The sequence below is a fragment of the Vespa crabro genome, chromosome 8, assembly GCF_910589235.1.
Source record: "Vespa crabro chromosome 8, iyVesCrab1.2, whole genome shotgun sequence".
Lineage (NCBI taxonomy): Eukaryota > Metazoa > Arthropoda > Insecta > Hymenoptera > Vespidae > Vespa > Vespa crabro.
Window position 1 is genome coordinate 7,417,588 of NC_060962.1, and position 15,000 is coordinate 7,432,587.

General features: G+C 28.2%; 1 protein-coding gene across 27 annotated transcripts in view; it reads right to left on the minus strand.

Annotated features, from left to right (window-relative positions):
- Positions 1-15,000, minus strand: part of LOC124426049 (glutamate-gated chloride channel) — a 100,205-nt gene that overhangs the window by 18,839 nt on the left and 66,366 nt on the right. For 18 of the 27 annotated variants that reach the window (XM_046967276.1, XM_046967275.1, XM_046967271.1 and 15 more), the window contains 5 exons: positions 10,849-10,913; positions 8,629-8,849; positions 6,719-6,801; positions 5,645-5,785; positions 728-817 (listed from right to left, as the gene is read on the minus strand). In XM_046967276.1, the coding sequence (XP_046823232.1) occupies positions 728-817; positions 5,645-5,785; positions 6,719-6,801; positions 8,629-8,849; positions 10,849-10,913 (600 nt within the window). The remainder of the gene's footprint in view (positions 1-727; positions 818-5,644; positions 5,786-6,718; positions 6,802-8,628; positions 8,850-10,848; positions 10,914-15,000) is intronic. The other 9 variants (XM_046967297.1, XM_046967287.1, XM_046967286.1 and 6 more) reach the window with 1 other exon arrangement.

A 15,000-nucleotide genomic window follows, 5' to 3' on the forward strand; every position in this document is an offset into this window, starting at 1 on the left:
TAATTCTACATCGAACAACATTATATAATAATAATAATAATAATTAATAATAAAAAAAAAAAAAAAGATAAAAATCAATATTTCCGAATGAAATACATAATATATGATTTAGGCCATTTTCATAATAATCAAGTAACTCCATATATTAAAACGTCTGTATATATTATATAATATATTACGTACATACATAACAAACACAGACATATATACGTACTCGTTCCAAATATTAAAATACTACTTAACCATTTGATACGCATAATAACGTCAAAGAAATGATTCATCGGTCAGTGGATGATCTTTGTTTAAAATCGTTACTATAAAAAGCGACATCGAATCTACTAAAATATAATTGGGGGTGAGGGGGGAAAATCTTGGCATGTGTCTCGCGGCTTGGTAAGCTTGGTCCTGTCTCTCTCTTTCTCTCTCTCTCTCTCTCTTTCTCTCTCTCTCTCTCTCTCTCTCTCTCTTTCTCTCTTTGTCTCTTTCTTTCTCTCTCTCTCTCTCTCTCTCTTTCTCTCTTTCTTTCTTTCTTTCTCTCTTTCTCCCTTCCTCTTTCACTTTTTAGCGGTCTTTTATGATTTTCAAATATTTCGCATAAGTTAAGTAACAGAAGGGTTCCAGGGTTAAAAGGGTTAGGGAAGAATTAGGTCGGAGTTTAATTAAAATTCGATTAAAAACACACGAACGATTGGATGAGGCTCGGAAAGGGGGGAAAGGAGGAATTTACCTTGCTCCTCAAACCTGCGCTGGCACAGCGAACACTTAGAGTCCCCGAACTCATCGAACTCGTCCTCGTAGTCGATGATTTGTCCTTCAGCTGCAACAGAACAGCCCACACGATCTTCCTTCCTATTTACTCTTTTTTTTCCCTCACGCTCTCGCTCTCTCTCTCTCTCTCTCTCTCTCTCTCTCTCTCTATTTCCTTTCCTTCCTTCTTTCTTTTCTTTTCTTTTTTATTTATTTATTTATTTACTTTTTTTTTTTTTTTAATTTTAATGTTAATTTTTATTTTTTTTTATTCGCTCGTTCGGATCTTTTTTTTTTTTTTTTTTTTTTTTTTTGTTCACAGGAGGGACGGATAAATCTCGATGATATAATAATTAATCTTTTTGAACTATGACATATAATGCGTCATTAATGATCCGACGCGTCGTTTGATTTGATTTAAATGAAACGTATCTCAGTAAGAAATGAAGTCTTTTTTTTTTTTTTTTATCTAACAATTTTTTTTCCAATATGTATATTGGCCGTGTGAGATATCGAAATTGGAAGAAAAAAAAACTTTCGTAGGAAATAATTTTGGATAATAATTATAGTTATAGCAAAGAGAGAAAGAGTTCATTGGAAAGATTTTTGTTATTTCTAAAAATGATTAGACGCGATCTTTGATTCCTACAAAAAAAAGGGGGGGGGGAAAAAAAAAAATATATATATATATATATAAATAAGTGACCAAAGAAAAAAAAGAATGTTTTCTCAAATTTTTTTTTCTTTTTCTTTTCTTTTTTCCTTACTCTTTTGACTCGTAACTTATATCGCTACAAGATCTATCCGTCCACCGAATCTTTTTATACACCATAGAAGCTTTTTTTATTATCGTCCCCGTTCTCGGCCTGGATATCGCCGTTGTAACTATAGATCGCACACGTATCTATTTTCGTACACACACAGTGGATATTGTTAACTAACTAGACCAAGCATATCCGTTTTCCGCCATGGTTGAATCCTTCAGGGTAAAGAAGGATCGGAGCAGTCCTATTTTTACACGCGAGCTTTTCTATTCTCCAAGGAAATCGGCCGAGGTTAGATATATTCTTGAAAGATTTCTCTTTGATGTAATTCCGTTTCAATGTTCTCGATAAGAAAGCGATGATAATAATAATAATAATAACGATAATAATAATGATAATAATAATAATAATAATAATAATAATAATAATAATAATAATAATAAAGCATCCAACGATTGCCGATCGATAAATTTTTCTCTCTTTTTTTCTTTTTTTTTGTTAATTTTTTTGTTTTCGTCCTTGCCGTTTTTTTTCTTTCTTTCTTTCTTTGTCTTTCTTTTTTTTTTTTTCTTTCAAATATTTCCTACGGGGACGACGTTAACCACAATATATACGTTAAAAAGGTACACTTACTTTTCCCCTAACTCTCAAAACAATCATTGCCATTAAGTATGTCAAATATTGACGTTTGTAAAAAAAAAAAAATATATATATATATATATATAAGCTTTATACAGAGATTATTACTAGCAAAATTGCAATGTATATCAACAATTTCACTCAAGAGTGCTATCTACGATAAAATAAAATAGGTATTGCATACAATCGGTGTTGTTATTTATAAGGTCGTTAAAATATCGTATCAATCGTTCATAAATATGGAAAAATTATTTCTTACTTTTTCTTTTTTCTGTTCTTTTCTTTTCTCTTTTTTCTTTTTTTTTTCCTTCCTTTCAATCTCTTTCATTACTGTTGTCGTGGTCGTCGTTGCTGTTACTATCGTTTTAATGATTCGATATTCACCGATACCAGGAGCAGCAGGTATGTAATACCTGTTAAGAAGGCAAGATCAAAAAAAAAAAAAAAAAAAAAAAGAAAAGAAAGAGAAGAAAAAAAAGAGAGAAGAAGAAAAAAAAAAGAAAAGTAATAGCATTGGTAGTAGTAATATCTCAGTAATTAATAGCAATATTGATAGTAGTAATAATAGTATCGAAGTAATTAGAAAGGGAAAGGGAGAAAAATCGGCATTATAATTAGGCGTTAAGAGATCTGTTAAGGGTCGTAGAAAAAACTTCACCCCGAAAGCAAACCACGGCGGTTCGGTTGAAAAGCGAGACAGGAACCAAGGTTGCCAATATGCACTTTCTAGGGGAGCTATTTTTATTAGTATATCATTTCATATATATATATATATATATACACATAATATATGTATATATATATATATATATATATATATATACATGTATATATTTCATATATATATATATCTATATATGAAGTATATACATATATAATTCTAATATATATCTAAATTCAGCTAAAGAACAAAATACAGATACAATCCAAATATAGAACATCGAACATCACCACTACGTTGCATGCATATTATGCAGATTATGCACTTTTCCTATTTCTCTCTTTCATTCTCACTTTCTCACTGTCTCACTCTCTCTCTCTCTCTCTCTCTCGTTCTACCTTATATCCCTCTCACCTTATCTCTCTCTCTCTCTCTCTCTCTCTCTCTCTCTCTGTCTGTCTCGAGTGTGTCATTCGTGTTGTGTTCTGTTTACAACAAGAAAAAGAAAAGAAAAGAAAAGAAAAGAAAAGAAAAGAAAAAAGAAAATAAGGAAAAAGAAAAAAAAAAGAAGGGGATGAATTTTCGTTGAATAAATTTTCTACTCTGTTCGTTCGTACCAAAAAATTTTTCATAATTATAAAAATTAATATTGTTTTCTTTTTCTTTTCTTTTTTTCTAAAACTCGAGAAGTATAAACTTCCGCATAATATATTCACCAATTAAAATAATTCGATTATATTTGGCGTTAACTTGAGGGATCATGTGTTATACGAAAAATTATATTATGTATGTATATATGTATGTATGTATATATGTATGTATGTATGTATGTATGTATATATGTATGTATATATGTAAGTAGATGAAGGATTTGTGGGATGTTATTTTGTTGTTTGTCATTTACTGGCTAATGAATGATCACCACCACCACCACCCCGCCAAAGGATCAAATCGAAGCAGTTCTTTCTTGTGAAAAAGAAAAAAAAATCGCAAAGAAAAAGTGCCAGTGAATTCGAGCTGTCAATTTTGATATATGTACATACATATATATATATCGTAAATGTCTAATAATGTTCATGCATGAGAGCAATAACTTACCTTCTCTAATGAGAGAGGATATAAATATATATATATATACATATATATATATATATATATATATATATATATATATATATATACATAGAAAGAAAACAAAAATAAAAGAGAAATAAATAAATAAAAAACGAAACGAGATCGTCGATCATTTCTCACGATTTTTATATCTTCAATTTCGTCGATACTGTTCGAAGAGACGAGATCGAATCAAATCGAAATATTATCGTTGCTTGGTTCGCAAAGGGCCAAACAATTTTTCTATTTCATTATTTCTTTTATTTTCTTTTTCTCCCTCATCGTCGAATCACATTTTGTCGTCGACACAGACCGACTGAGAATTTTCTTTCGGACGATCGATTTAATCACAACGATTATTGCAAGTGCAACCATTGCATTTCATTCTTCTTCTTCTTCTCTTTTTTCTTTTTTTTTTTATTATTTTTTTTCCTCATCTTCTTCTTCTTCTTCTTCTTCTTTTTATTCAATTATAAAAAAAGAGGGGAAGAATAAAAAAAAAAAAAAAAAAAAAAAAAAAACAAGAACAATCAATATTCTCGATCAATGTCAGAGAGAAAATGAAATATGTATCAAAATAATAATTCACAATTATTTTAATGACATACGTTTCATTCGATTTCGTCTTTTCCAATTTACGAAAATACTTAGAACATACATATACATACTTAGGAGTTTGAAAAAAGAAAATTACATAGAATGTATCTTTATCGTCAGTTTCGTCGGTTTTTATTGTCGTCGTTTTCACTGTCCCATTTTTACTGTCATTGATATTATAGTGTAGTATAGATGTATTATATTATATAGTCGCGGAAGTAAAAATTTGGAGATTCGAGCGACCGATCTGTCTAAAACATCGACTACCCATACTACAAAAGAAAATAATATAAAAACCATTGCGAGTGCGAGTGGTGTAAGCGATAATATTGGAAAATACAAAAATAAATAAAGGAAAAAATAATTAATCATTTTTGGTGAGACCGGGCATGTTCAGTGCACTTGTGATATAAATATATATATACATGTATAAATATATATATATATATATATATATATACATATATATATATATGTATATATATTACGTGATAAGCGCGTGTTGATCGTTTAATATATTAATAATCGTAAATGCAACGAAGTATATACCATATGTTGTCAATTTTTTTTATCGATTACATCGGAATAGATATATCTACGTTGGAAACGAAAAGAAAAAAAAAAAAAAAAGAAAAAAAAAAGAAAAGAATAAATAAATAAATAAAAATGTGAAAGGAAATGATTTGTAAGGAATGAATTTTTTATTTAATGGGAAATGAGATAAAAGAAAATGGACTAAAGTAAAGAAAAAGAAATGAAAATAATATAAGGGAGGAAGGAGAGTGAGAACTCGAAATGTAAATAATAATAACAATAACAATAACAATAATAATAACAACAACAACAACAATAATAATAATAATAATAATAATAATAATAATCATAATCATAATAATGACAAAAATAATAATAATAATAATAATAAAGATAATGATGACGATGACGATGATGATAATAATAATAATCGAAATAATAATAATAATTATTGGATTTGGTCAATCGCGATCGCAGATTATTATCTCTTTACTTTTTTCTTTCTTTCTTTTTCTTTCCTTATTTTTTTTTTCTTTTTTCTTTCTTTTTCTTTCTTTTTTTCCTTTTTTTTTTTTTTTATGGGACTCACCTCGCCAGCTTACTTTAATCGGACACGTGATTGTCTGGTTCTTAATGAGGTAAGCGTTCAATGACGTCAGGCTCGGACTTTTTCGTAACGTACCCTCGTCGTTCTTCCAGACGTACGTGATTGCCGTCTGCTCGTACGATACTGCAAAAAAGAATGAGAACGAATTTGTATACAGGGTGTTCAGTGTATTGCTCGCCACGATTTTTCTTTTCTTTTTTGTTTTTTTTTTTTTTTTTTCTCTTTACATCAATCCAATCACTCTCTTTAGGGTGACAAATGTAAAAAGCTCGAGATCGATCGATAAAAAGAGAGAGAGAGAGAGAGAAAAAAAAGAAAAAAAAATAAATAAATAAATATAAATGTAAATTACGTAAAACTTAGAGGTATTATTTTTTTCGATAAAAAAAAAAAAGAAAAAAAAAAAAGAATCAAAGTCACAAGTTTATTATCCTTTCAAATGGCACATCATAAATTAAATCACATCTAAGTGATATTGTAATCAATATTGAGACTCAATTCAATGATGCATATGTACAAAGAAAATACATTTCTACGATGATAACTTTATGAAAGAAAATTATTTTCATTGTAATAAGAATTTTTATCAAGGCGAACGTTTCGTTTATCCGAACTTATTCCCATTGGATTTTTACTTATTTCGTTATTTTTTGAAGTCAATTGTTTAAGAAACGTCCGTGAACATTATTCAAGAACTTCGAGAATGAATAAAACGTGCGTCAGTCAACTTTGACTTCGATCTTTTATTGGGGGAAAAAAAAAAAAAAAAAAAAAAAAAATATCATTGCAATTTTTATTTTTCTAATTATTTCGACGATTGAGCGTACTGTGATGAATTTTTGTTCGAAGTGTTTTTTTTCCTCTTCTTTTTTTTTTCTTTTTTCTTTTTTTGATCTTAAAAATCGATGACGAACGTTAAACTGAACCATCCTGTATTGTATATAGGAATACTTTTTTTTTTTTAACAATTAAGTCTTTTTTTCGATCGATAGATCGATTTGAATATGTATGCATAATGATATTTTGTTTTGTTTTATTTTGTTTTTAATTACTCACTGCTCTCGATAGCGAATGAACACAGTGGGTCGTCGAATGGGAAGATATTGAGTCTACCCTGGCAGGATAGGATTAGATGACGCCTGAAAATTATTTATTGCAATTAATTTCCAAACAATTTTTGGAGATCTATTCATTATTTTAGATTATTATACATATATTTATCTTACACACACACATATATATATATATATAGATTTGGCCAATGAACAAAGAAATTTATTTTTAAATCGTAATAAAGCTAATACTTTTTATTTGAACATACTTATTTTTTTATAATATCGTCGATAAAAAATTTCGACAAATTTTCCGTACAAATGTTTTCGATAGAAGGAAAAAAAAAAATATATATATATATATATCAACGTTACTCATCAGTTAATTCAGTAGAATATTATTAAATAAACGATATATCAAAATGATATATCATAAATTGATCAATTTAATATATTCGACAAGTTAGATCGAAAAATTTAATTGTATTATTTCTACGATTACAAAATCTCATTGGGAAATAAAATATTATTTATATATAATATATACGTAGATGTCATTAAAAAATTATATACTCGATTAAACATTTTTATTTATTTGCAAATAAGAGAAACGTAATATTAATTAAATAATTTTATATGATAAACGTAAGAATAATATTAACGTATCGTTTCTATCTCAAGCAATTCCCTTAACGCTTATTTTTGATTTTCATCGTTGATTTAGATCGACGATGCATCGAGAACGTAACTTTCTAGGAAAACTTTCTAACGTGTGTCTGTGCTTTATGCGTATGCGTGTTCATGCGAATATTTGTGAATGGGATTCTAGGATCTTTTCGTAAATCGTAAAACGTGAAACTTTTTATGTAAAAAAAAAAAAAGAAAAAAAAAAAAGAAAAAAAAGAAGGGAAAAAATGCAAAAAAGAAAAGAAAAAAAAAAGAAAGTCACACAATGGAGATTACGGACTTATTCATTTTATCCAAGTACATACATACGTTGTACACGTACATACAACATGTAAAGTTACATGGGTATATTTTTGTTCGACGTTCGACGATTTTCGTTAATTATACCTTCAAAGTTTTAATCTAAATCGTTCGTATATTGTCTGAAATAAATGGCACGTGCGAAAGGAAGGAATAATCGTTTGTTACATAAACGTATCTTGTGGTTTACGTTACAAAGAAAAATAAACGGAGTATACCTGGCTATAAGTATATACATGTGTGTACATATATATATATATATATATATATATATATACATACACATGAACGATTTCTATTGTTAGCAAAGCGTATTATAAGAAAATTGCTCGAGTATGTGTAAGATTACTTATACACATACAAGTGATAAGGGTCATTTATGGTATGTATATATTTATACCTACAGTTCTGGTCAAAAGTTTCGAATATTTCCTAGATTTTATTTCTTTTCTCTTTTTCTTCTTTTTCTTTCTTTCTTTTCAAATAAAAATCACAGCATAATTATTATTATTATTTTTTTTTCTATACCAGGATAATGCATATAATCTTTTTTTTTTATATTATTCACAATATTTATATATATATATATAATTTATGCTGTATACCAGTATAATAATAATAATAATAATAATAATAATAGCAATAATTATTATTATTATTTCTTTCTTTTTTTTTTTTTTTTTTTTTTTTTAAATCAAACTGACAATATGTCGTATAGAATTTGTATCTCTTTATATAATTTGTATATTATCTTATAAAGTATGTCATTTTAGATGTGATAAGTGAGATATAGAATAGTGTATATTCGATAGGCCTTCGACAATGGTGTTCTTTTTCGTTTTTTTTCTTCTTCTCCTTCTTTATAGAAATGTAATTAAAAGAGAAAAGGAGAAAAAAGGAAAGATAAAAAAGGAAAGATAAAAATACCGCATAAGATAGTTGACGGTGCCATTGCGGTATATTCGCAGAGCGAAATGAACCGGTATAAGGGGATCCTTAAAATCGCCGTGCATTATAAAATACGTATCCGGCAGCCAGATTTTGTCGTAATGGTGAATCGCGTTAAGGAATTCGTATCGCGATCTGTTGCTATAACGCAACCGCGGATCGAACCACTGTTGCTGCAGCAAAAACTCCACTTCGTATTTCTGAAAAAGAAATATAGAAAAAAGGGGACGATTATTATCAATGAAATTATTCTTTTCCAAATTCTTTATTTCGGTTATACACCATCTCCTTGAATTTTTCAATCAAATTCTCGCTTGTATCGAGATCGTCCGTTTGAAATACTTTCGAAAAGATTTTCTTTCCTTCGAATTAATAATTCCGAACCTTTTTTCTTCTTCTTTTGTTTTCCCTTTTCTTATCTTTCTTTCTTTCTTTCTTTCTTTTTTTTTTTCTTTTTTTTTTTCTTTACTTCGACCGATCGAAAGAAATTAATCGACTAAAAGAACACAATTTCCCCTTTTCGATGATATTAATAAATTATCCTCTTTCGATTTTTCAATTTAATTTGACGATCTCATTTACGCGATTTTTCTTATATTTTGATATTTATTTTATTCCTATGGGTTTTTATAAATCTTTACTTTTCTCTTTCTTTCTTTTTTTTTTCCTTTTTTTTTTTTTTTTTATTTTTGTTCCTTTACGTGATACAAATCACAGAAATATTCTTTTCCGGTTTTTTTTTTTTTTTAAATCATTTTCGAAGAAGAATACCAATCACGACGATCGGAGAATAATAATAATAATAATAATAATAATAATAATAATAATAATAATAATAATAATAATAATAAAAAGAAACAAAAGAAATAGGAAAAATGAACGATTCGATCCTTCCTACTCTTTCTCTCTTTTATAGAAAATCTTCTTAATTCATTATATATTCACAGAACGGTCGGCCTTCGTCGTAGGCAATGGAAAAAACTGCATGACTGTCGCGTTCTATAAAAGTTCACACGAGAAAAACTTCGCAACAAATAACGGCGCTCGAACTACTTACATACATACGTTCATGCAAGGCCACGCCCGAACATACTCTACTATAGTTCTACATAGTAGAACTATATCGCATGCAAAGAGAAAGCAATTTTTATTTTATGGACGTCCCACGCTCTATTTTCGTATCTCATCGAGCTCATCTTTCTCCGCGTAAAAAAAAAAAAAAAAAAAAAAAAAGAAAGAAAAAAAAAATAAAAGAAACAAGAAAAAAGAAAAGAAAAGGAAAGAAGAGAAAAAAAAACGTAAATAAATAAAATAAAGCACATCGGGTTGAGAAGATTGGCAAGTTGGCTTGAAATTTTTCGATAAAAAAAAAAAAAAAAAAAAAGAAAAAATAGAGAAAAAAGAGATTTGTTTTAACGACAGTCTAATTTTCATATTAATGATACTAAATAAAAGGGAAAAAGAAAAAAAAAAAAAGAAGAAAAAAAATATACAAAAGGATGATTGCTTTGACACGATGGTGTGAAAAAAAAAAAAAAAAAAAAATAATAAATCAATAATTTCTTTGACGATGATATAAAAAAGGGAAAAAAAAGAAGAAGAGATGAAGGAAAAAAACAAAAAAAAAAAAAAAAAAAAAGAAAAAAAAGAGAAAAAAAAGAAGAAGGAAAAGATGATTTATTTGATAATGATATTTTGTTATAAAATTGGTGGTTTTTTTTATTATGTATGAGCATTATGTCACCACCATTCGTATATAATATATAATATATACATATATATATATATATATTATATAAAGTATATACCATATACTTTACTTTGTAATTCATGAAAATATTAAAAAGCTTCACCGAACAATATATCAAGTAATAAATGAGAAACTATTAAATATACATTTTGACGAAATTGTTTACGTCGAATCTTTCGAGTTACATATTTACAACAATTCTCTTTCATTTCATTTAGAAATGCTTATCCTCGACAAATTAAAATTCCATTTTCAAACGGGCATTGTCCATCGTTCGTTATAAAAATGGAACTACTTGACATTTTGTTTCTGAATTCTTCTCTTTCCTTTCCCTTTCTTTTCTTTTCTTTCTTCCTTCCTTCCTTTCTTTTTTTCTCATTCTTCCTTTCCTTTTTTTTTTTTCTTTCTCAAAAGACGATCTCGAAAAAGCTAAAAGATTTCCAGTTTACCAGACTGGATTCGTCGGGTGAGGCCAGGCTCAGCAGCAACACGCTCACGTTGACGGTCAAGGTTCCTGAAACAGAAGCATATGGATGAAATAAAAATGTATCTTTGTTTCTTATTTCATTTTTTCTTTTTCTTTTTTTCTTTCTTTTTTCGTTTTTTTTTTTTTTTTTTTTTTTTCATTCATCTCCTTATTCACGATCTAACCTACCAACCGATCAAGATCCACTGATCCATTGATCTACCGATTAAATCGTTCTGATAATTAAACGATATCACGACTCATATACAGGATTACGTTAAAAGTGACTAAATGACTTTTTCATTAAAAATCCGATCATACATTTGTGTAGAATACATTTTTTTTTTTTATTTTTTTTTTTTCGAGAGAGAGAGTTTACGGGTCAAATTCTTTTTTCTTTTTTTCTTCCATTGTTGAAACGTAAAACTACGAGCGCCCGGGACATTTGAATTTTGAGTTTGAAAATGAAGAGAGAAAAGAAATGAAAAGAAAAGAAAAGAAAAGAAAAAAAGGATCGTACTATTTTAAATCGTGGAAAAAGTATAATCGATAATATTTAAGATCATTTAGGAACTTTCGAAATGGTTTGTAATGAAAATACATGAACGTGGGGAAAAAGGATTTTCAAAATATCCGATTGTCCATTGGGTCGCGTTTTTATCATTGATCAATAAAATCCGATTAGTTGGTGGCAAACATCGTGAATACGTAAAATCGATCGACGTTTAAGTCTTTAACGATCGCCGTGAAATTCCGATTGACAGGATTTACAAGGCGATCGTAAGGCTCCATCGATGTCTTCTTTCTATCCTTCTATCCTTCCTTCCTTCCTTCCCTCCTTCCCTCTTACTTTTTCTTTCTTCTTTCTTTATCTTTTTTTTTTTAAGTTTTATTTTTTCCCTTCTTCTCTCTCTCCCTCTCTCTCTCTCTTTCTCTCGCTCTTCTTCTCTCTCTCTCTCTCTCTTTCTCTCTTTTCTTTCTAATTTTTTTTTCTTTCTTTTTTTTTTTTTTTTTCTTATTTCCTTTCCCCTTCGAGTTCAATGCAGTTCAAAACTTGTAAGCAAGGTATTACGCTGGCTTAAGCTGTTAATGCTGTTACTGGCGGAAGCAGTTTCTGAGCCATGCTGTGCACATGCTGCCCTTTTTTTGTATTTTTTTTTTTTCGTTTTTTTTTTTTTGCGTGTGTGTACACTACATCTCGTCTTTTATTTATTTAATTTATTAATTTATTTATTTTTTTTTGTCTTTTTCTTAATTCGTTCGTTTAAAAAGTTTCAATTAAAAAGTTTCGCCTTTAATTTCGTTCGTATTCTTTTCCTTTTGTTCGTTTGTTTTTTTTTTTTTTTACCTTTAATTTTTATATTTATATTTGTTTTTATTAATATTATTATTATTTTTTTTTTTTTTTTTATTATTATTATTTACTTATTTATTTATTTCTTTTCCCGTCGAATTTTCACATTCGTCGATATTGATATTTTTTTCCCGTAAAAAAAAAAAAAAAAAAAAGAAAAGAAAAAAAAAAGGAAAAAAAAGAGAGAAAAGAAAAAAAAAGAGAAAAAAAATTTCCTCATCTCGTAACAAAACATAAAGTATATTCTCATTAATAACGAGATATTTATTAATACTAGGATATGATATCTCGATCCTTCGTCCTGATAGGGCGAGTAAGTTTTAACTATCAATTAATCAATCAATCAATCTATCTATCTATATATCTATCTATCTATCTATCCATCTATCTATCTATCTATATATCACGCGACAACATATAACTAATCGCGATGATTCGCGCTAATCACGTGTAAATAATTATCCTTACGAGAGAACTTTTCACAAACTATCGTTATGGCATAACTTTATAGAAGAACATACATACATATACATATATATATATATATATATATATATATATATATATATATATATATATATATATATATATATAAACAATATAAATACGAGCTATTCAATACTAACATGTATAATATGTACAAAATATTATCGTAAGTGTAACGAACCGATTACGTGCTGTTGTTTCAGTATTGAAAATTCATATTGTTTTGTAAAAATATGGGGATAATAATAATAAAGGGGGAAAAAAAAATATATATTAAAATAAATATGTATAAAAATAATATATATGTAAAATAAAACACGTGGATAATTTCTTTTGTATTAACAACGAGAATTATCGCGTAATATGTCGAGCAATTCGTTTGTTAATATTACAAATTTGTATTGTATGTTATTAAGTGTATATATTTATATATGTATATATATATATATATATATATATGTACATATACATATACATATATAAATGACATTAGATCTTGCATAACAATTTCTATGTGTTAAAGACAAAAACTTTTGAAACGATTTGTACAGACAACAAATGTGTGACGATGCATGCAAAAATGGGACTAAAGTCCCAAACCATCAAAAAAGAATTAGAATATCGTTGCTTATTACAAGCGAACGTCGAAAAACTTTCGCGATTGGAGACGAACAGAGAAATATGTTGGGGATTTGTTTAAGGAAAGACGGATGATCGTTCGGTGAAGAATGAGATACATACGTACGTTACGAGAAAGGAAAAAAAAAAAAAAAAAAAAAAGATGAAACGATTACGACCATGATGATAATAAATGGACCAGTTGAATATGAAAAATTTTCTTCTTAGATATCCCCTTCGTATATCTTCTTTGTAACTATCAAAATAACTTTCTATTTTTATTTCTTATCGTCCAACAAACTATAGTATCAAAAATAATTAATAAAAGTCTTGTCTTTCTCTAAAATGGAATAATAAAAAATATCCCTTTTCAAAATGGTACCATTTTAAAAGAAAGATATTTTCAATTGCGTATACATACATTCGTTGAAAAATAAAATCAATACAATGAACGTTAAATATTTTATCGTAATATAAATAATTACAATTTAATCTTAATTATTCATTCATGAATTACGATTACTCCGTACACTTGAATATATTTTGATCTTACAATTAATTCAAGAATTTTTATTATTTAATAAATTTAATAAATAAAATATATTTAATAAATAATATATATATATATATAGTTCTGAAAAAGGACTGAAAAAAATATGGGAAAAAAGAAAGAAAAGAAAAGAGAAAAAAAAAGAAAAAGAAAAAAAATGGAAATAAAGAAATAAAAAAAGAAAAAAAAAAAAAAGAAAGAAAAGGTAAAATGTTAGGTTCAAAAGTGTGTACGTGTGCGTGTAGATGTGCGTATATGTATGTGTATTGGTGAAACTAGAGTATGGATAAAGAATCGATTGGGTGTTTGTCGTGGCATAAACACTGCGGTCGGCGGCGTTATGTCTCGATAAGGTCTCTGGCATAATATAAACGATGAAGAGGAGAAGGGTGAGGTGAAGGGGTGGGGTGGGGTGGGTGGGTGGGTTGTAGAAGGGTTAGACATTGAGAGAGAAAGATCGATCGATGCGTCAAGTACTAAGCTCGAAGAGCACCTTGACTCGAAACTAGTATGTACGTGTACATACCACTAAACCATGAAACATGATCGTCTCGTTCGACTTTTATATTATCTATCTATGTAGGAACGCGAATGCGTTTACTCCGTCAACTCTCAACCATCACCCACCCCTTCACTCTCAGTCCCAGGGCTCCAATCCTCCCATCTACCCCCCCCCCCACACACCTAAACATCCCTTTCATATATCATCACATAACGTTAGAACGACACAATTGAAAAGGATATTTATTTGACTTTATCTATCGAGTCTTCACGTTCGTTTCAAATTAAATGAAAACTTTGTGACTTCTTTTAAACTCGTTCGATGATATCTACGATTGGATTTGATCTACGAATGTAACGTTGTTTTTTTATTTCATTTTTTTTTTTTTTTTCATTTTGTTCAACCATTTGATCTTTCGTAAGATTTGAATCTTGTTTTTCTTCTCTTTAAACCGTCCGCGATTATGTAATGAATTTGTTGTTTGTAAAAAAAAAAAAAAAAAAAAAAAAAAATAAAAAAGGAGAGAAAAAAATAAATATTTGTACAGGGTGAAATTTTTAAGTAATTATACCGTTAGATATGACATTTAAATATAATGATAATCTACTGATTATATTATTTGTAC